Source organism: Candoia aspera, chromosome 7 (genome assembly GCF_035149785.1).
Source record: "Candoia aspera isolate rCanAsp1 chromosome 7, rCanAsp1.hap2, whole genome shotgun sequence".
Taxonomy (NCBI): Eukaryota; Metazoa; Chordata; class Lepidosauria; order Squamata; family Boidae; genus Candoia; species Candoia aspera.
This window is the reverse complement of record NC_086159.1, coordinates 966,343-986,992: the sequence shown is the minus strand read 5'-3', so window position 1 is coordinate 986,992 and position 20,650 is coordinate 966,343. Positions and strand designations below refer to the sequence as shown.

Genomic DNA, 20,650 nt, shown 5'->3' with positions numbered 1-20,650 from the left:
CCGGTGAGTGTCATGTCCCGCTTTGCAGGCCGCGTCCAGGGCTCCCGTCAACTGCCGCTGCCTTTGCTTCCCTAGCCACCAAGAGAGGGCTGGCTATGGCTCGCTTCCCCTCTTGCTGCACTCTAAACTGGCTGCTTGGCTAGAAGGAACCACTTGTGGCTCTGCAAATGCCCGCATCGGCACCTGTGGCTCTTTGCATCAAGGCGGCCGACACTCCCTGGCATTTGGCTTCTGGCTGGAGCAAAGCACGCCGCTTGCATGCGCCAGCTTGCACTTTCCTGGCTCAGATTGCACCCACCCTCCGCCCGGGGATGGGGCCCGCCTGTCCCCAAGGCCTTCCAAGCAAACCTGGTCCTTCGTTCCCCAAAGCCACTCCAGAGAAGGCCAGCAGGGCTCCTGGGAAGGGCAGCCTAGCTGGGGGGGGGGGGGTCCTCCCGAGAACCCACCCCAGGTGTGCAGCCTCAGCTGCCACAGGGAGCTACTGTGATTTTTCATGGCTTCTCAGTGACTTTTGTTACCTCCTTGATAAAGTTGGGTCACAAGGTTTTGCTTCAGAATTCTTTTAAGGTTGTTGGTTTTTATTTGGGGTCTTGATCCGGTCCATTAATTCCCTCCACTGAGAGACTTCGGCTTCTCTCCAGACTTTGGAAACAGACAGGAGCCCACCCGCACTGCCTCCCCTCAACAGCAAGGAGCTCTTGCAGCCTTTTGGGGGCCAGAAACAAAGCAGGTTTCCCCCCTCCGAGTCCCAGACACGAACGCCCACGGGCAAGGCCTGCATCTCACACCCCGACTGTCACCCCAGCCCCCCACCCCACTCTGCTGCTGTCCCCTTGGTTTGGTTGAAGGTTTTAATTGACAGGGTCAGTTTGACATCACCCCTTATTTTATAAAGATTTCCTGAGAAATTTCTCCTTCTGCAGAGTAAGGGAGGCCTGACTCACTCACCTCCCTACCCCGATGTTGTGATATGCCCCCCCCCCACACAGAGATCTATGTTTCTTATATTATTATTATTATTATTATTATTATTATTATTATTATTATTATGTAATAAATTTATAAGAAATCATTTGGCTCTTCCTTGGTTATTTGCTCTATCACGAGGTGGGATTCAATCCTGCGTGAGTCTAGGTGTCCATACCTTGCCCTGCACAAGGGTGCAGTTTCAATGCACCCTTCAATCTGGCCATGGGGAGCCAACACCAGTGTGCTCAACAACAGGTGGGCCATTGTGACTTCGTACCTCGGTACAGTTTGGCCCGTGTTATGACTACTGTTAAACAGCTCATCCACATGTCAGTCCTCACAGCTTAGCATGTCCCGACACCCTGAAGGAAGCCAAGCCCAAAGGACGTTTTGGCTTTCTGGCCACCTTGGACCATTCAGAAGCTCCACAACTTGGCCCGTTAAATGGAGCGTGTGGACCATGTACAGAGCAAAGAGGACAGAACTGCTGAATCGTGGCAGCTGTGCTGCTGGGAGGAAAGCAGGATGCAAACACAGCATTATCTCCCTAAGGGATAATCGCACCAGTGGCACCATGAGTCCTTTCCCCATATGCATGTAACCACAGCACAAATGTGCCCCGGCTACCTCATTTTTCTGCCATGCCTTCATGATTTTCCCTTCTTATCCCCAACCCAGACCTGAGGCACCCATGGCATTTTCCCCTTTACATAGGCAAAGGCTGTTGCAGTTCTGCCCTGGGTGGATCAGACAGGTACCCACTGGCCATTTTTGACTATCGTGGACTGGCTGCTGCTGCTTTGGTCCCTGGGCACTGTCTTCCAAAGACCATCAGCTCTGGGCACTAGGAAAGTCCAGTTCTTCCATGCAGGCTTCTCCACCTATGTCTGCCAGGTGTCTTAAGTGGTGATGGGCAAGGGGCTGCAGGATGAAATGGGAAAAAGAGAAACCTTTCTGTTGCTTCAGGATACAATTTACCCTAGACCTATCAGCTATTTTAAATTGCTTTTGAACATGGATTCAGTGGTCTTCAGCAGTAAGCCCAGCCCCCACAAGAGCTCTGGTTGGTGCCAGTGTCCCTTGTGGATGGATTCAAAAGGAGCCTGGCAATCAGTTGATAGGGCAGATCATTGGGCTTCCTTTGGATTTGGGTTTAGCACCAGAATAGCAGGCTGAGCAAGTCTGACAGATCACTAAACGGGCCAATTGAGCCATCTGTCAAAACCAGCCCCCTGTAAGGAGAGTGATTGAGGATATTTTTCTGGAGGCATTCAGTGGGAGTGGAGGGAAACTAATACAGTGGAATCCATCCATCCTCATCCTTAATATGCCACCTTAAGCAAGGGAAGTGCCTTTTGCCAGCACTGTGCAAGTCAATGTTGATGCCAGTAGCATTTTCTGCTGATTCAAGGACTGGTGTAAACGCTGTAACGTGACTCTGAGGAAGAGTCCACAGACTCGGGGACCAAGTTTACACAACGTGTTCAGCCAGACTCAGTACACCCCGACAGCTGCATTTGCATAAATTGCTATGCCTGGGGGCTGTGTTTGCTTTTGGGTGGCTTCGGTGTCGCCATGTGAAGCCAGCACTTTTGATTCACTGTATGACATGAACCCAGGAAACAGACTCATCCAGCAATGACTTAGGCAGGATGGGCCACCCGACCAGAAAGTGTCATCATCCACAGGGCATAAAAGCTCTTCCCTCAGGCAGGGAAGGGGCCACAGTGGGGAGCCACCTTCCTTGCTCAGCACAGCGCTGCCACCTGGCCATCGCCACAACCGCAGGCAGCCCTGCAACCTGGAAATGAGCCTGCGGCTGACCCTGCTTTGGAAGTTTCGGTAGCTGCCCTGGGGATGCCCTGCAGCTGTGCTGTGCTGTAGATGTCATACATCTTGACTTCACTATGACATCCTTGGTCACACCTGTAGATGACTTACAGAGGGCATGGGCTGGAGGCAGTGCATTCATTCTGGCCCTCCGTGACCTCTCAGCTGTTTTCAATGTCATTGATCATGGTATCCTTCTGGACCAGCTTTCGGGGTGGGGGAGGATGTTGGATGTTATGATTGCTCTCTTCCTTCCTCTGGGATGGGTTCCAGCCACTGTTGGTTGGAGGGGAGCAGCCTCAAGGCCCTGGTTTGCGGGGTGCCCCAGGGAATCTTTCCCCATGTTTGTTTAGCGTCTGCATCAAACCATTGGCCATTAATCAGTACATAATGAAGTGTTATCAGTAAGCTGATGAATTCAATTGCACATCACCACCCCAGGCCAAATGGTGCTGTCAAGATGTCCCAGTGTCTAGGGCCGTGTGGGTCTGGATGGGAGGAATGCGTTTGACTCTATCCCAGGGAGACTGAGTGGCTGTGGCTTTTGGGCCCCTTGGATCCCAAAACTGGACGTTTTCCAACATTGTTTTGAGGGGGAGGAGTGTGCACTCCCTGCTGGCATAACTTCAACTGGCGCATCAGTTGCACTTGTTCCTGGACTGGGAGTCTCTGCTTGCAGCCACTCACAACTTAGGCACTTCCTGGCTGGATTACTGTAATGTATTCTGCAGGGGCTGTCCCTGAAGACTATTTGGAAGACGCAAATGATCCAGAATGCAGCAGCATGGTTAGGCACTTCGCAACTGTGTTGGCTCTGGGTGCAGTTCAAGGTGCTGGTTATCACTTACACAGCCCTCCGGGGCACGGAACCAGGTTATTTGTGTAGCTGCTGATCTCTGGCTGTATCATCGCATCCCACACAGCCTGCTAGAATGTCCATGTCCCAGGTCCCCTCTGTGTCAGTGTAATCCAGTTGGGCCTAAGAACCATGCCTTTTCCATGCCTCTGGAATAGTCTTCCCCCTGAGATCTGATTGCCTCGACCTGCTGGCCCCCTCTGGGTTTCCCCTGGACATCTGGGCTGGGATGTTAAGACTGCCCGTCTTGGAGGCAGATGATGGCTGGAACATATAGTATGTTTGCTTTCTAGTTTTGTTCATTATTGCGTGTAATATTTTGTTCACCACCCAAAGTCACTCTGGCAAATTGGTGGCCATATCAGTTGATCCAAATAAATAAATAAACAGGCTGGAACAGCCTTCCAAAGGTTCCCAAATCCAGGCAAGCATCGTATGTGTGTGCACACATCACATGCACACACACACACACACACTCCCAAATCGTCACAAAGAGGGCTGGAGCATCATGGTGTGCAAGAATCACTGTGACCTTGCCGGGACCCAGCAGACCAGCGTGCCTGAGACCTGCTCCCCCATCTGGCCGCAAATGCTTCAGCCCCTCCCCGACATCTTCCCCAGCATCTGAGCTGGGGCCGTTTTGGTGCTCCCAGAGGGGCATTTCCTGGGCAGGGACCCAGAGCAGAAGCACCCTCCTGGAGGATTCTCAGCACTGACCGAATCCTGCAGGAAGGCAGCAGAGGACAGTTGCGGGCAAGGGCTCACGATTTCCCAGGTAGTCCTTGACTTATGAACATTCATTTAGCCACTGTTTGAAGATAAGACAGCACTGAAAAAAGTGACTTACAACCATTTACGACCATTGCAGCGACCCTGCAGTCATGTGACCAAAATTCAGGCACTTGGCAACCAGCATGTATTTACGACAGTTGCAGCATCCTGGGGTCACGTGATCGCCATTTGCGACCTTCCCAGCTGGCTTCCAACAAGCAAAGTCAATGGGGGGAACACGGATTCACTTAATGATCACACAATTTGCTTAACGAACACAGCAAAAAGGTCGTAAAATTGGGCACGACTCACTTAACAACCACCTTGCTCACTGACAGGAGTTCCAGTCCCAATTGTGGTCATAAGTCGAGGACTACCTGCATAACCCAGCAGTAGGCAGCTAAGGTGCCATCAGCCTCACAGCCATCTTTCAGGCCACGCTGAGTGTGCATGCAGGTGCTCACGGGAGCGCCCCAAAACTTCACAATCACACAGCCGCATGGTGACACCAAGCATATATTTTATTGGAAGTCCAACTCTGACAAGGCAGTGAGTAGGGAGGGTCCCCATTCAGGTTTGCACAAGTCGCTGCTCCTCTTGGGTGAAGTTACAGATAAATATTGTTACATGGACGGACAGCAGTGAGCACTAATCGCTCGGCTTGTACTGAGTCGAGGCAGCGGGCTGGCAAGCAAATGCGTTCACCAGGCACAGCAGGGTGGGGGCAGAGAGGAGAGCTGGGGGGTCACCCAGGGGGCCTGCAGCCAGACTGGCCCTCCCCGGTGCCCTGGGTTCAGCAGAAAAACCGGCGCAGGCCTCCTCCTTGGATCTCTGCAAACGCTGATGCAGGGCATGAGTCGAGCGTGCAAATGGTCCCTGCTCGTCTGGGCCACATCAACCTGCCCCTCCCCTCCCACCAGGGGGCGGCCTTCTGGCCATGGCAGGAGCAGAGGGGGTGGAGGAGGCCCCAGGACAGGTGGAACCCCATTTCCCCCTCCCTCCAAGGAGCTGCCTGCAGAAATGCCCTTTGGGCCCCTGGCTGCCGTGCAGCATGCGGGTTGCTGTCTCGGACTCCCCCTGACCCAGCTGTGCCCCTGGCAGGGTGAGAACTAACAGGAAAGGATGGGGGGGGCAGTCCTGTGTCACGTCATGGGGGACGGCGTGTGCAGACATACAGCCCCTCTGCCTGAAGAACCAATGTGTGGGGGTGGAGCCGGAGCAGTAAGACCAGGCAGACCATGGAGGCAGGGAACAGAGTGGGGGGGACGGCACGGTGTCCTTGCCTTCCCCCACAAGAAGGAATGATGTTAGGGCAGTGGGGAGCTAGCAGGTACTGCCCACTTTCCCCAGACAAGCCTTCTTTGAGGAAGAGGCCAATGGACGCTTGCCATGCTCCAGCCTTCCTTCCAGCCCAAACGAGGGACCTCATACAAAGGCCACAGTTTTGGGGAAGCCCCCCACCCACAGGAAAGCTATTCCTCCTCAGGGTACTGCTGCTCCCCAGGCCTCCTCCTGCCGCCCCCCCCCCTCCAGTTTCCTCCCTGTCGAAGTCCCCCCTCCACCTGAGAAGGTTGCCTCTGGCTACTGCTCTGGCCACGTCATCAGGATGTTTGGGGGGGGGGTAATTGGGGAAAGGAGAAGGGAGGGAGGGAAGGAGGGCAGGCTGCCCAATGGACCGGCCCTGGCCCCAAAGCCCCGGATGCAGGGGCGTCCTGGGCTCGGCAGCCTGGCAAAGCTCAGGCTCCTGGGCCCGACTCTCTGGAGGGGCATGGAAAACGGGGGCCTTCCCTCTGTCTCACATCCTACTCCAGGTAAATATCTTCTGTGGGGCAAGCGAATTCAAGGTGCTCTTGGTAATATTCCTGAAAGGCGCGGCTACAAAGGGAAGGAAGAGCTGAGTCAGCACTGGGGAGGGGGACCAGCCCAGAGAACTGCCACCTACGCCCACCCTGCCCCACTCAGCTGGGAGCCCCCAGGTAGAAGGGAACTGCCAGCAGGTATGCACACGTGAGGCCCTCCAATCCCTCCCCACCTCTCTGGCTTTCCTTCAAGGGGAGCAAACCCCCATCCTGCCCAGAAGAGAAACACGCAGCTTGGCAGCCAAGATGTCAACAGTTCCCACGGAAAGTCTCCTCCCGTGCACTTGCTTTCACCCTTGCCAGGCATGCCCCTGTGGCGGTGCACAGCTTCCGCAACTGCAGCCCAGACCCAGAGCAGCAGTGTCCCAAGGAGAGCGGAGCCTGTGTGGGAAGACTGCACTGCGACTGTCCCTGTGCCCCTCCGACCTGCTGCCGCTGCTGATCTAGACCCACGTTGGGGTGAGTTCACCTCTTTGGACGAGGCCTGGCTTGGAGGACTCAAGGTGCACAGGAACAGGAATAAACACCGAACAAATCAGATGGGCCGGGTCTCGCTGAATGCCAGGATACCCGGGATCCCACCTCACCTTTCTGCAGGCACACAGCCAGCTCCTCACAAGCTTTCACCTGGCCTGCCCTCACTGCCACCCCAGTGAAGGAGGGGAGGGGGCAGAATTGCCACCCAGCCGCCTCCTTTCCCTTCATGGCAGGACCAGACTGGAGGCCACTGGGCATCTGGCGCTTGGCCCCCACCAGTTCTGCCATCTTTCTGCATTAGGATCAGGCAGCAACTTAGCACCCGATGTCCTGCCAGCTCTGGCTGGGGCTCCCTCCAGCCAGAAGCAGTTGTTCTGCCCTGCCAAGCTGGGGGTGCCAGCTGCCGCCCCTGCCACCCTCTGCCTGCTTGGGCTCCACTGGCTTCACCACAGCAGCACCTCCCCATCTACTTACCCAACGCATTCGGCCACCGGCCGCATGGACTCCTGTGAAACAAAGACGTGGCAGGCAAAGCGACTCAGCATGGGGTGCTTGGTGATAAACCCAAAATAGCTGCAAGGGGAGAGGGGCAACGGTGAGCCGGAAGCAGGCAGAGGAGCCTCCGGAGCAAGTCCAAAGCCCACACTCAGTCCGCGGCTGCAAAAGGGGGGATCCAAAAGGGCACACCTGTCCGAGCCGGGAGGGGCCGGGGAAGGAAGGCCGTGGGGGTGAACTCCTTCTGCCCCAGAAGCATGGCTCTCCACTGGCACTAATCCTGCCTCCTCCTCCTGCAGAGTGTCGGAGGCTGATGCCTGTACGGCACCGGAGTCTTCAGTCTTTCGGGCAAACCCACCCTGGCACCGGCAGTACCGGCTCTGCTTGGCTTCTGCCGCTGCTGCTGCCATGCCCCTGCCCCTGTGGAGCCTTCACTGCCTCGGCACCCACCGGCACCAGCAGCTGCAACAGCGCAGGCAGATCTGCAGGACCACTTCTGCGCCCCATTTGCTGGGTGGTGGACTGGGCAGGGGGGAGAGGAGAGCTGCCCCCCCAGTGCACTTCTCTCGGTGGGGGGAGAACCTGCCAACTGAACCGGGCACTCATGGAAGAAGGAGCAGGGAGCCACTCACCAGCTGTTGCGTGGGTGGCAGCCACAGAAAGAAACGTTCTTCATCTGGAAGAAATGGCTGCAGCGCTCAAACTAGAAGGAGGAAAAATGGCGGTCACGTCCTCTGCCCCAGCCCTGAGGCCTGAGCTAGGATGGTTCCTGCAGCTGCCTCCAGAGTCACTGCCTGCCCACTCTGACCTGGCCCTCTTGTCCCCCTGGGCCTCACCCCCCTGCAATCCTTGCAGCGTGGCATGGAAGTTGGGTGCTCCACCATCGGCTGTCCCAGCAAAGCAGCCAGCCACTGCCGTGCACCTGCATGCTTAAAATGGGCCCTAAGATTCTGGGCACAGGCCCTGCCCCTGCCAGCTGCAGCGCCAGGGGCGAAGAGGCAGCAGAGCGGGAGAGGAACCCAGGCCATCAGTGAGGAAGGGCAAAGGGCTGCTGGCTGGCCATTCCCTAACAAACGTTTTCCGTCCTCTCCGAGGAACTGGTCTAGGGCTCGCCAGTTGCAAGGTGACTGGCATCGCCCTCAGCCTCATACTGACTCCCACCAGTGGGAGCACAATGGCTGCACCAACCTCCCTGCCCGAGTCCCACTGGCAACACACTTTGCCTGGTTAATGAGTTAACTAACTTCTGGGTTTAATTGAACAGACTGAGTTTGCCCAACACATTAGACCCATTTCCCCAACCAAAGTTAATACTAACCACACTCGGCCTGCAGTGACCAGCTCTTCACTTTGAGCTGGTGAGCACAGAGTTTCCACACATGGATGTCAAGGTGGACTCAAGTCTGCAGCTGCACGAGACCAGATCCTAATTGGGAGTTGCCTAGGGGGAGTCTCCCACTCTCTTTCCAAGGGCAGCCCTCTCCTCCTCCCCTTACTAAGCCTGTCAGTCCAGCACCGAGAAACCAGGCCAGACCCTCACCTCTTCGTCCTGACTGTACTCATTGACGGTCAGAATGAGCTTGATGCCCTGCAGGCTGATTTCCAGGTCACAAGTGGCCGGGGGCCTCAGGTGGACCGTCAACTTCCGCGTGGTAGCAATCTGCAGAGGGAAGCAGAAGAGAGTCCCACCACGCCCTGCCCTGGCAGGCAGAACCAGGCATGGAAGAGCCTTCCCAACAAATCCCTCCAGGTGGCCATTTCACACAAAGGTTCACTAGGCTGGGCTAACATGGGGTTTGGGCCAAAGGTGGGGACCCAGACATCCCTGAGCAGGGGCCATCCCTGGGTTAAGCACCGCACAAGGACTCCTTCCAGCATAGCACATTACGCTTGTTTTCCTGGATTCAGGGCTGAGCGTGTGGGGTGAACCCAGCCAATCCATCATCCTGTGACCATCATCCCCACCACCATCTGGAAGGTTCTGCAGAGCCAAGAGCCATGCACTCCTGTGAAAAGAGGAGCTGCCCCACCCAAGCACCCCCTCCAGGAAAGCCCCTGCCCATCCCCACAAGCAGGAAAACCCTTGCTCCTTAGAGAGGTGGCTGGGCTGCAACTGCTATTCCAGTGTTTCCCAACCTGAGATGCGGAATTCATTTCCTAGAATTCCCAGCAATGGCGTTGCTGGCCGGGGAATTCTGGGATTTGAAGTCCACCCACCTGGAACTTGTTATGGTTGCGAAACACTGCCCTAATCAGAGATGGAGGGGTGGAGAGAGAGAGAGAGAGAGAGAGACTTTGCCAGGGGTCAAAGGTAGACATAAGCCCATGGGGCAGGCTGGACCAATGTGAGCACAGCTCTGAGGCAGCTGTGCCGCCTGCCTGCCTGCCTGCCTGCTTGGGGCATCCAGGGAGAGAGCCGTTCAGAGAGCGCTGAGCCCAGCCCAAGAGGCAGGGGAGATCCTGGCCCTCGGAGCCGCTCGGCGGAAGGCAGGTGGGGCTGCGGGGCTGGCAGCAGGCGAGGGCATCTGCGGCAGGAGCAGCAGGCAGCCGGAGTCTGCTGTGGTCTGCTCCCAGCTCCCAGGAGAGGACGGTCTTGGTTCCTGCCCATGCCCTTTGGGCTCCTGCATCTTTCCAGAGAGTCAGGAAAAGGCCTACGGAGGACCGTTTCTGTGCGTGGCGACCGCAGCGAGATTGTTCTATGCCCAGAGATGGAAAGACTCTGAAATACCCACAGCAGAGGAATCGCTGGTGAAGGTGACGGAATTTGCCGAGATGGCAGAACTGACTCACTGGATTAGGGGAACACAACAACTATGCTTGTCAGTGACTGCAAACCCTTTATGAACTTTTTGCTGAAAGTGGAAAAAAATGAACTTGTGATTTATGGGTTTGATGATTAGAAAGAGCAGAATATGGAAAGAAGGGGGCCACAGCGTAACCTCGGAGAGAGAGGATAAAATATAAATGCATTTACAATTGTGGTACAGAAGATTGGAAGCCGTTCCTTTATATCTTTTTTTCTTTTCTCTCTCTCTTCTCTCTTTTTTAAAAATATCTTCCTCATTTACTGCTTTTTTAACCTTGATTTTTCTTTTTCTTTAAATTTGGATTGCTTTTATTTTGTAAAAAAACTCTTCAATAAAAATTAATTTTAAAGAAGTCAGGACTACCATATTCCTTGGGGCAGAACAGAAAGCAGAGGTGCCGGGGGACCAGAGAACGAGACCCTTGTGGGGCAGAGTCCCCCACCCCATCTCCCTGGAGAGAAGCCTGATGGAGTCGTCATGCTGGACCGGGGCCAGAAGGACCTGGGCCTACCTGACTGTCTCTGGCTGGCCTGAATCGCCCTTTCTACAAAAGAGTCCCTCTTTTGGGGGGAGATGGGCGGTGATGAAATTTGATAAATGAATAAAATAAAAAATACACTTGTGCATCTCACAGTGATGTGAGGATGAAAGGAGCCTCTGTGAGCTCCTTGAAGTAAAGGCAGAATAGAAGATGGTGAGACAGTTGCAAAACACGTCCCAGAAATGGGGCAGGCAGTTTGCAGTCCAGTCTCCTGCAAAAACGTAAGCCTGGGCTGAGTGTGTGGCGTCAACCAAGCCGTCACGCTGAGATGCAAGATGGCTGCTGCACGTCCTGGGAATGGGGTGTTGTGCTGCACTGACTCCCACTTAGGGCTGTGCAAGCCCAGCTGCTGTGATGTAGCCCTTGCACATATACCCCACGTCCCCAGGGACTCACCTTCTGCATGGCTGCGCACAAGATGCCGTTGCCTTGATGGTACGGCACCTCCACCGAGCCCAGGAACTGCACGCTGAAGTGCTCGACCCAGCAGGGGTTCCGCTTCAGGCCTGCAAGGAATGCCCAGAGTCACGTCTGGCCTGGCCGCCTGCAGCGACTCCTCCCCTGCCTTCAGACACCCACAGGAGGACCGCGTCAAAAAGAAGGATGAATCTGGAAGAAGCCAGGGCTTCTCTGGGGGGGGGGGGGTATGGGAGCCCACTTTGTGCCAGTCCCCCCCCCCCATACCTGCCGAGGAACCTCTGGACCATCAACTGAAAGGATGGGTCGATCCCCACACTCCCCAGGTTTTCATCCTGCTTTGTGACACTACGTTTTCAGATTGCAAGCTCCCTGTGGCAGAGACCTGTGTTTCCAGCTCATGTCACAATGTACTGAAAGTACAAAAACTATGGACAGGGCTATTCACAAGAGGTCGCACTCTTGTTACATATAGGTTGACGAAAGCAGCTGTGTTCTAAGACTGCCAGCCTGCAGGCTGTGCAAGGAGGGGGCAGCTCCAATTTAATCTTCATCGTGGCCAGAAGACTGGCAAGGAAGGGACACGTGTGACATGCTGACCTCAGGGCCCATCAGGAGCTGAGGCATATTGCAGGATCAAGACGGTGCCGTGCAGCTGCTGCTGCTGCTGCCAAGACCAATTTGTCCTGCTGTGTATTTCCGTATGTCATCAAAATTGGCAGGCTGAGCTGAGCAAGATCCACTCAACCCCCTAGTATGGCCTGGCAGAAATCAGAGCTTTCTGGGAGGAGGGGGAGGGGGAGGAGGGGGAGGGGGAGGGGAGGAGGAGGAGGAGGGGAGGGGGAGGGGGAGGGGGAGGGGAGGAGGAGGGGGAGGGGGGAGGGGGAGGGGAGGGGGAGGGGAGGGGGAGGAGGGGAGGGGGAGGGGAACACGGGTGCCAACCAGGCTAGTTGAAAACCCCGCTAAGCCACTCGTGATCCAGGCTTTGTTCCAGCCAGCATCTCCTGCCTCGATCACTTCCATGAGCCTGAGACCACGTCTTCGGAGAATGTATTTATTTATTTGAATTTATAAGGCGCCCAACTCCAGTGGACTTCTTGCTGCCACAAGGGCTTCTATGGCAGCTCCACCAGAAGCAGAGTGGGGAGGGAGGATATCGGAGGGCTGTGGAGTGGCGGAAGGCGCTTAGAGCTGGGACTTCCAACATCTGTTTTCTTTCATTCCTCCCCTTCCTGACTTTGGCTGTTGGTGGCTCAGGGAGGTGCCACAGGTGCTGATGCTGGCCTTGGCCCCACGAGCAGCAGAAGGGACCACATCGGGAGAACACGGCTGGCCCATGGGCTAAGTAGCCAAGGCAGGGGGTCGTTCCCAGCGCTTCACCCTTTTGTGCCCCGGGAAAGTTCAACATGAGCAGGGAGGGCTCCCTACAAGGGCTCTCTTGTCCTGCCACCTAAGCCTCTAGCCTTCCAAGCCTAAACATCCAGAAGGAGCAGCTCCACCACATCCCCACAGGGCGGCTTCCTCCTCTCCGCCAGCCAGCAAGGCCCAAGCGGCCACAAAGCAGAGATGGTGCCCACGGGCCCTCAGCTGCTCCGCGTGTCGTTGTGGCTCTGCAAGGTGCACTCCGAGCAGTTTCAGAGGAAGAGGGGAAGATTCTCCCCCGTCGCCTGCAGCGTACCTGCCACTTCCCTGGCCTGGCTCACCACCTCATGGGCATAGAAGGCGGGGAAGATGCCACGCTCCCCTGTGCGCATGTTGTAGCCCCGGTACCAGTAGTCATCCTCCTCCAGCTCTACCAGGATCGGGTCGTCCACGTCAAGCTCCAGCTCATCTTCATGGCGAGGGATGAACCTGGGAGGGAGAGCAGCCCAAGGGGGGGGATTCCAGGAGAGCACCACAGCTGTAGCCATATGGCCAGGCCTGCGTCCGCCTGTGGGGCCAGCCTCACCCCGGCTCTTCTCTGTCCCTGGATGGCGGCAAGGAACACTATCGCCCCCACCCCGCGTTGCACAGAGAACAAAGACCTCTTCAAGGAGATATAAATGGGAAGAGGCCAACCACGTGGGCAGCTGAAGTTCCCAAATATGGAGGAAAGGCACCCTGCGCAGGGCTACACTTCAGTTCTGCACTGGGGGCTCTGCCTCCCCTCGTGTTGCAGCCCCCAAACTGCCCGACCTGCGCTGCTCCAGAAGGAATACCCGGCGTGTACCCAGTCCCACGGCTCACCTGAAGACAGCTCGATGAGTCTGCTCACGCTCCTCCCCGTTCACCATGCAAGAGAACAGACCAAAGGATTCTGTGCCTGGGGGCAGAGAAAGGATCGCCATGGGCTGAAGGAGCTGTGTTAGAGGAAGCAAGGGGCCGGCTAGGCAGGGGTGGGAAATCACCAGCCAGGAAAGGCAGAGGCGGGGTAGAAAGCCAGAGGGCCATCAACCTCCAGGAGGACAAAGGCCCATCACACAGGAACAGCTGGAAGCGCTGGCCCAGCTAGCAAAGGAATGTGGGAGAGGCAGCAAAGGTTGGAGTCTTTGGGGGCAAAGAAACCACACCCAAAGAACCAAAACCTACACTGGATGGAATGCAAGAGTGACCAGCTCCAGGTTCCCCGAAGTTTAGCTTCCCTCCCCACCCCACTTCCCAGCACTTACTGGAGGAACGGGAGGTGCTGTTGACAAAGACATTGAGGAACTTCTTGGAGAAATGGAGGTCGGCCTCTGGAGAGGAGTCCTCCGAGGAAGAGCTGTGCCCATCTGGAGCCACCAGCCCTTCCCCAAAGTCACTCGCGGCATCCTCCGGGTCGGTGGCGTCACAGGCACGGAGCAGCTCGCTGTCATCGCTCAGCACCGATGTACAGCGCTTGAGGCTCACTAACTCCAGCTGGGTGTTCTCATCCACAACCAGGGTGTACTTGACCGAGTCGTAGGCTAGGGAGTCATCCAGCGTCACTGTGGGTGGGGGAAGCGCCAGCTCGTCTGGGTAGGGGCAACCTTTCAGACTGCCCAAGCTGGGCACGTTGTCCTCCTCAGGAGAGTAGGACAAGCTGAAGCAGCGGTTGGTCTTGGCAGTGGAGACATCCAGGCCCTCCTTGAGCTCTAACCGTATATCATCGATCATGTCGTTGTCCTCCAAGATGCCCGAGTCCAGGTCGCCATCGATCGCACAGTCCTCCTCCGTAGCTGGGTCAGCCTTGCTGGGAGGTTCCCTGGGTGGGGGGGCTTTGGGGGCAGCAGCATTGATGCAGCAGCCGGAGTAGGGCCGCCCCGGGAAGATGGGCGTGATAACGTCCTTGGTGGAGTTGCTCATGAAGAGGAAGGGCCCCGTGTCCCCTGCCTGAGGCGCCTTCTCGACCGCGGGCTGGGCCTCCAGGGGCTTCTCCTCCTCAGCCCCCTGCAGTGAGCAGCGAAGCGTCTCCATGTCCACCAGCTCAATACTTTGCCGCGAGCACGGCTGGGCGTCATTCAGGGCCTCACTGGGCATCTCCGGCTCCAGGTCGGAGGCCGGGGAAATTGTATCGGAGAGGGAATGAGTTGCCGGGAAGCATTCGTCTGCACATTTGATGGGATAGGAGCCCTCAGAGATCATTTTGTTCACCAGGTTGCTGAGGAGCCAAGGGGAATCCGAATCCTCACTCAGATCTGGCTCCGACTCGGAGTCTGACTCAGAGTCATACTCGCTGTTCCCCTCATCTTCCTCATCCTCCCCTTCGGGCATCAGCTTACGTCCCACCGGCAAGTAGAAGGAGCGCCGCAGGCTTTCCAGACTGTGGTCAGGATTGATCTCGAGCTCCAGGTGATCTGAAGGTGGCATGTCTGTCTGGTCGATGGGAGCCGAGGGGTCTTCATAGAACTCTTCTATCTTGAGTGGGGCCAGGCTCTCCACCGCAGGCAGCAGCTGTGTGCCCTCCTCTTCCTTCTTTGCATCCAGCAGGAGGGCATCCTTCAGGCCCATCACACCAGGGACATCCAGGTCGGCCTCCAGGTCGGCCTCGGACCCTGGGGAGCTGGCTTCCTCAATGGAATTCGTGAGGTGGGAGGACCGGCCGCTGCTGCTCTCGCTGCTCAGGTCCAGCTCCGTCTCTGAGATGCTGGAGATCATATTGCTAGCCAGGCGGCTCCCACCGCAAGCAAACGCTGCCTCAATTTCCCCTTCCACATCAGAGTCAGAGCCAGGGGAGCTGAGGTCCTCGCTGTGCTGGATGCACGGGGGAAAGGCCTTGGAGGTCCGGCTGGTGAGATCTGCCTCTATGCCAGGGTCTGACGAGGGAGACGTGGTATCAGATGAGGCAGACGGCAGCCCTCGCAAATGGTGCCCTTGGGGGCCCTCTCCTTCGGAGCTCAGTGGGGCTGCTGCTGCTTGTGCTGGGCACGCATGGGACCCTGAGGAACACCGCTCCCTGGGTACACCATCCCCGGAGCGCTTGGCAGGCTTGTCCTGAGAGAGTGGGGCACAGACCCCACCCAGGGGGGAGCCTGGGGATCTGTGCCCTGCTGGGTCCCCAGCCAGGCCAGCTCCCTCTGCTCTCTCCTGGCACATCGCCGCATCTCTCTGAAATCGGGCACAGTAGCTCTCCGCGGCAGGTGACCTGTGAGGGCTGGTACTGTGGGGCTGGGACACTGAGCTGCTCCGAGCGTCAACAGGCTGCTTCACGGGCACTACGCCGGGCAATGGGGAAGGAGGTCGTGGGCCAGAGCCACAGGAGACAACGTTCATGTTATAATCCTCTCCGGCAGGCAGCCCAGGGAGGCCTCTCTGCAGCCCCTGGCTGTTGCCTTCTGCATCAAAAAGTGGGGGCTTGCAAGGGGCCTGGGGCAGACTCGGCCCTTTGCTGCTCTGGGTGTCCCTGCAGGGTGCATCCTGGAGACAGGGGTGCAGGGGAGACGATCGCTCTGAGAAGAAAACAAACCACTCGTTTAGACCTTAAGAACCTGGAGCCACCATTTTAAGCCCTTAATAGGAGTCTGGAAACTGAATCAAAGGCAGCACCTTGTGCCTATGGAAGTCAAGGGGATTTTTTTTTCTTTTTGGTCCCCAAATAAAGCAAGCTATTTATGAGCAGGATATCGTGGGAATCACCAGTCCTTGTCTTTAATCAGTAACATCTGGTAGATAAATGCCTGAAATCCCCTTCAGGCAGTTCAGTGCCTCCTCCCCAGATGGATGGAAGGAGGAAGGAAGGGCAGGGAAGCGCTTGGCCCCACATTGATCCTCACCCCACCCATCTCCCAGCTGCTGAATTGCCATCTCCACCCATTCTGAATGGGAAAATGGACCTTCACTCTTCCCCTGCCCTCCCCAGGAGCACTTAGCAATTACCAAGGATGCTGGGCTAGGCACTGAATCAAGCCAACAGTCTGTTGGGTCCCAGATGACCCATACGACTGCCCACCCTTCTCCAGGCAGGAGCATCTCCCGCCCCGTTTGCAGGGGGGGCAGTAGAGGTTGGTTGCTTAGCTTCAACCCCCACCCTCTTTGCATTTTCCAGGCCACACCCCACTGCATCTGGGGCTCTCCCAGCAGAGGCATGGCGAGAACATGCCAGCAGCAGAATTAGATCAATTAAACCCAGACATACGGAGAGGGTTTATGCATTGTGAGTTGCTTTGATTTTCCAAGGGAAAAAGGCTGAAACCTTTCTTTAATGTTAAAACTGTTTTTCAAACAATGGTTTGAAGGTCATTCCTCTCCCTAGGAAGGGGTGGTCCTGAGACCGGGGTTCTGCAGCAAGAGCAGTGTGCACCAGGGTTCTTTGGAAAAAGTCCCCGCAACATTTGAAGGTCTACAAAATTGGTCAGAACAGGGCGCACATGAGCAAAACTGAAAGCTGGCCTTGATCTTTGGGAATGTGGTTTCCTGGAAGAAATGGGAGACCTCACCTGCATGGGAGGCTGAGGAAGAGGAGGAGGAGCAGGAGGAGGAGGAGTGCAGCAGAGCCTCTTGCCAAGTGGCCCGCTGCAGGGGGGGAGCCACGTTGCAGCCACTGTTGTTGTTCAGGGAGTCCTAGTTGTGGGGAAAAAGAGAACACAGCAAGTCAGCAGGGCAGCATCCATGAGGAAAGTCCCCAGTTTACATCCTGCCATTGCCAGCTTGGCACACGGGCTTGGCTGTCTTTGAGGCCTTGGATTGGAACCAGGCCAGTGCCAGAACTGGGACGCCATGGAAGCTGATTTTGCAAATGCAACAGCAGAACCACCAGTGGGCGTCGGCGCCTTTGCATCCCAGGGCCTGCTGAGGAATCCCAGAAGAGGCTGGAGGGAGCGAAAAGTGGGCAGCGACTGCCCAAAGCAAGGAATCAGAGCAAGACCATGCCAGGCCTTCTAGGGAAGGGCTGCTGGAGAGAGGTGAGTCCAGGCTTTGCATGGATTCTACTCAGGCAGCCCCTGAGAACTTGGAAATCTGTTGCCAAGGTGAGGAGGTGGCACTAACAAAGGCACTTGTCAAAGATCCTGCCCCAGCTGACGCCCCCAGCCTGAAGCAAAGGCATAGACGGGTGGATAACAGTGGACTCCCTTGCTGCAGCCAGGCTGGCAAGGGGACGTACGCTGCTCCTTGACCACCTGCAGCAGCTTTATGCTTAGAATTTAAGTCTATAATAGAATACAACGTACTATAATATAGTTCTTTCTCTGACTTTGATTTGTATCTTTTAGATAGGGTCATAGTTTCAGTTTGAAATGATATTATGATTTTAGCTTTAGGATTAGTATTATTCCACTAGAATATTATATAGGGTGTTCCTATCTAGAGATGTCACCTGAGAGGATGTTCCCCGATGTGCTCCATTCTTTCTATCTGCTGTTTCTTTGACTGCCTCTGTGGTATGGTGGTTATTGACCGAAATAAGGATTGGTTGACTGAATTTGTGCCCCTCAAGTACTGTTGATTGTAACTGAATTTTCTAAACAGACATTTGTGGCTTGCTCTATCCCCAATCAGTATACATTCCTGTTTTTGTTTCTTAGTTCATCTACAATTGTCTCCAACAATGTCCAGAATCCAACATTACATTTGCTAACCTAAGACAGGATGGTATGGCAACTGCCTTAGCAGAGGAATGCTGCTTTTACACCAACTTTATTCTTCCTTTTTAATTTTGTTTTTAAAAAATAGCCCGTACTGTCTTTCCCAAGCCACTGGGTTTCCATGCATGCCTTCTGCATTTCCTTCTCATGATGGTACAGACTTGATTTAGCTACAGTTACATGGCAGCCTGTCCACTATAACTGTGAAGGTTGCAAACCTCAAATTCCTTTAATCAAAAGTTTCCTCCTTCCTATTCAGCAGTGATCTGGGACTAGAAGCTGCTGCTTAGTCAGTTTTGTGGCTTTAATTACTGGGTTCTTTTAATAATTATTTTTCCTCTTCTAAATGCTAGGTCTCTATAAATAAGGAAAGTAAGGAAAATAAATGAGTAACTTCCCCACTGCACAAAGAGTGGGCATTAAAAATGTACTAATCAAAGGGGTTATCTACAGAAGTACAGGAAGCAACAAGAATCAGTCAAGGTCCTAACCAAGCTATGCCAGAAAATCTGGAGAACGACACAGTGGAAGAGGTCAATCTACATTCCGATACCAAAAAAAGGAGATTTAACAGAAAGTGCAGACTTAAATATCCTTAATTTCACATGCTAGCAAAATAATGCATAGGATCATCCAACACAGATTAGACACTTCCATGGAAAGGGAGGTGCCAGATGTTCAAGCTGGCTTTAGAAAAAGCCGAGGAACACGAGATATTATTGTTGATGGATGCTGAATAATTGAGAAAGCCAAGGAATACCAAAAAGAAGTCAGCATGTGCTTCATTGATTATAGAAAAGCCTTTGATTGTGTTGATCACGTCAAGCTGTGGAAAGTGCTCAGAAAAATGGGAATCCCAGAACATCTCCTTGTCCTCATGAGAAACTGATATCGAGGTCAGGAAGCCCCAGTACAGAGAGAACTTGGCACGACAGACTCCAGGTTGGAAAAGGAGGGCAACAAGGCTGCATAATCTCCCCTTATTTATTCAACCTATATGCAGAATATATATTGGAAGAGGCTGTATTTGAAGAAGAAGAGCATGGTTTTAAAACTGAAGGAAGAAACATCAATAGTCTGCGCTATGCTGATGACGCTACCCTTATAGGCGAAAATGCAAAGGATCTGGAAGCCTTAGTAATAAAAATCAAAGAGCATGGTGAAAAAAAAATGGGCCTAAAATTAAATATAAAGAAGATCAAATGAATGACAACCGGTAGAACCACCAGCCTTAGAATTGGCAATGAAGGTATTGAAGTGGTGGAGAGCTCCTGCCTTTTAGGATCGGCCATCAGCAGTAAAGGAACCAGCAGTCAAGAAATAAGCTGCAGGCTAGCACTGGGTAGAGCAGCCAGGAAGGCCTTGGAAAAGCGATCCAGATGCCGTGATGTGTCCACGCCTGCAAAGATCAGAATCGTGCACGCCTCGGTATTCCCTGTGACGCTTTATGGAAGTGAAGGTTGGACTCTGAAGGAGGATAGGAAGAGCATTGACTCTTTTGAACTTTGGGGTTGGAGAAGACTCCTGAGAACACCACGGACAGCCGAGAAAACAAACCGACGGGTCATTGGACAAGTCAACCCAGAGTTCTCCCTCAAGGCACAGATGGCCAGGCTCAAATTATCCTACTTTAGACACTTTATGCAAAGACGCAGCTCTCTGGAGTTGGCTCTAATGCTGGGAAAGGTGGAAGGAAAGAGAAGAAGGTGACCAGCAGCAAGGGGGATGGACTGTTACAGTGGTGATGAGTGCACAACTGGAAGACCTGAAGGGCTGTTCATCTTGCAGAAGATCTATATGCTTATTGAGATTCAACACCAACTTGATGGCACATAATCAATCAAAGGGGAATTTAATAATGTTATCCCTTATTAAACAGGAAACATTAGGAAGGGCAGACAATGGAAGAGGAAGCTACTAAATAAGATTGTTGAACAGGATTTACTTCCAGGTAATGTCCTAGAGAGATGAAAACCATAAGGAAATTGTATTGTTAGACCATGTACACTTTCAACCCAGTGCCCACTATAACTTTCAGTATCCCTGGCTCTTGGGTGAAGGGGAATGATCTGACGGGTACTGGATCAGAGAGACTGCAAAAGGAGGACTCCACACCCAGAAGAACGTAAGAGCAGGCCTACTGGATTGGGCCAAGGCCCATCTTAGTCCAACGTTTTGCTCCCAACATGAGGTGTTGACCTAGCCTTTTACAGCTATTGTTCATCTGCAGCTGGCCTTTGCGGACAGGTTGTCTCCAACTTGATCTGCTGCATATTATTCCCAAAGGAAGAGGAATTTCTACACCAGATTCCTTGAAAGAACAAATGTGCCTCAGTCTCCTGTCTTATAATGAGGGTCCCACAGGTCCTGCTGCTTGGCTGGTCCTGTCCCTTCTTTTAGCAAAGGAGATTATGCCTTCTCCTGTTACAGAATGAATTGTATTTATTAGACTTCTATTTCACAGTCCCCCCAGATGGGGAGCTCCTTGTCAGTTTTCCACCCAGGCCTAGAGCAGACACACAGCTCTGTCAGTTTGGCCATCATGGACAAGCTTCCATCTTGGAGCAGCCTCTGAAGTTCTAAGTGGTTGGTGGATGCAGGAAAACATC

At 54.3% G+C, this 20,650-nt stretch overlaps 1 protein-coding gene across 1 annotated transcript in view; it reads right to left on the bottom strand.

Moving 5' to 3' along the window:
- Window positions 1-6,135: 6,135 nt before the first annotated feature.
- MAPK8IP2 (mitogen-activated protein kinase 8 interacting protein 2) overlaps window positions 6,136-20,650 on the bottom strand; it is a 34,985-nt gene continuing 20,470 nt past the window's right edge. Inside the window, exons 4-12 of the mRNA XM_063308646.1 lie at window positions 16,896-17,019; window positions 13,671-15,908; window positions 13,249-13,324; window positions 12,701-12,873; window positions 11,002-11,111; window positions 8,798-8,917; window positions 7,890-7,960; window positions 7,237-7,335; window positions 6,136-6,301 (exon numbers count right to left, since the gene is read on the bottom strand). Coding sequence (XP_063164716.1) covers window positions 6,229-6,301; window positions 7,237-7,335; window positions 7,890-7,960; window positions 8,798-8,917; window positions 11,002-11,111; window positions 12,701-12,873; window positions 13,249-13,324; window positions 13,671-15,908; window positions 16,896-17,019 — 3,084 coding nt within the window. The 3' untranslated portion in view covers window positions 6,136-6,228. The remainder of the gene's footprint in view (window positions 6,302-7,236; window positions 7,336-7,889; window positions 7,961-8,797; window positions 8,918-11,001; window positions 11,112-12,700; window positions 12,874-13,248; window positions 13,325-13,670; window positions 15,909-16,895; window positions 17,020-20,650) is intronic.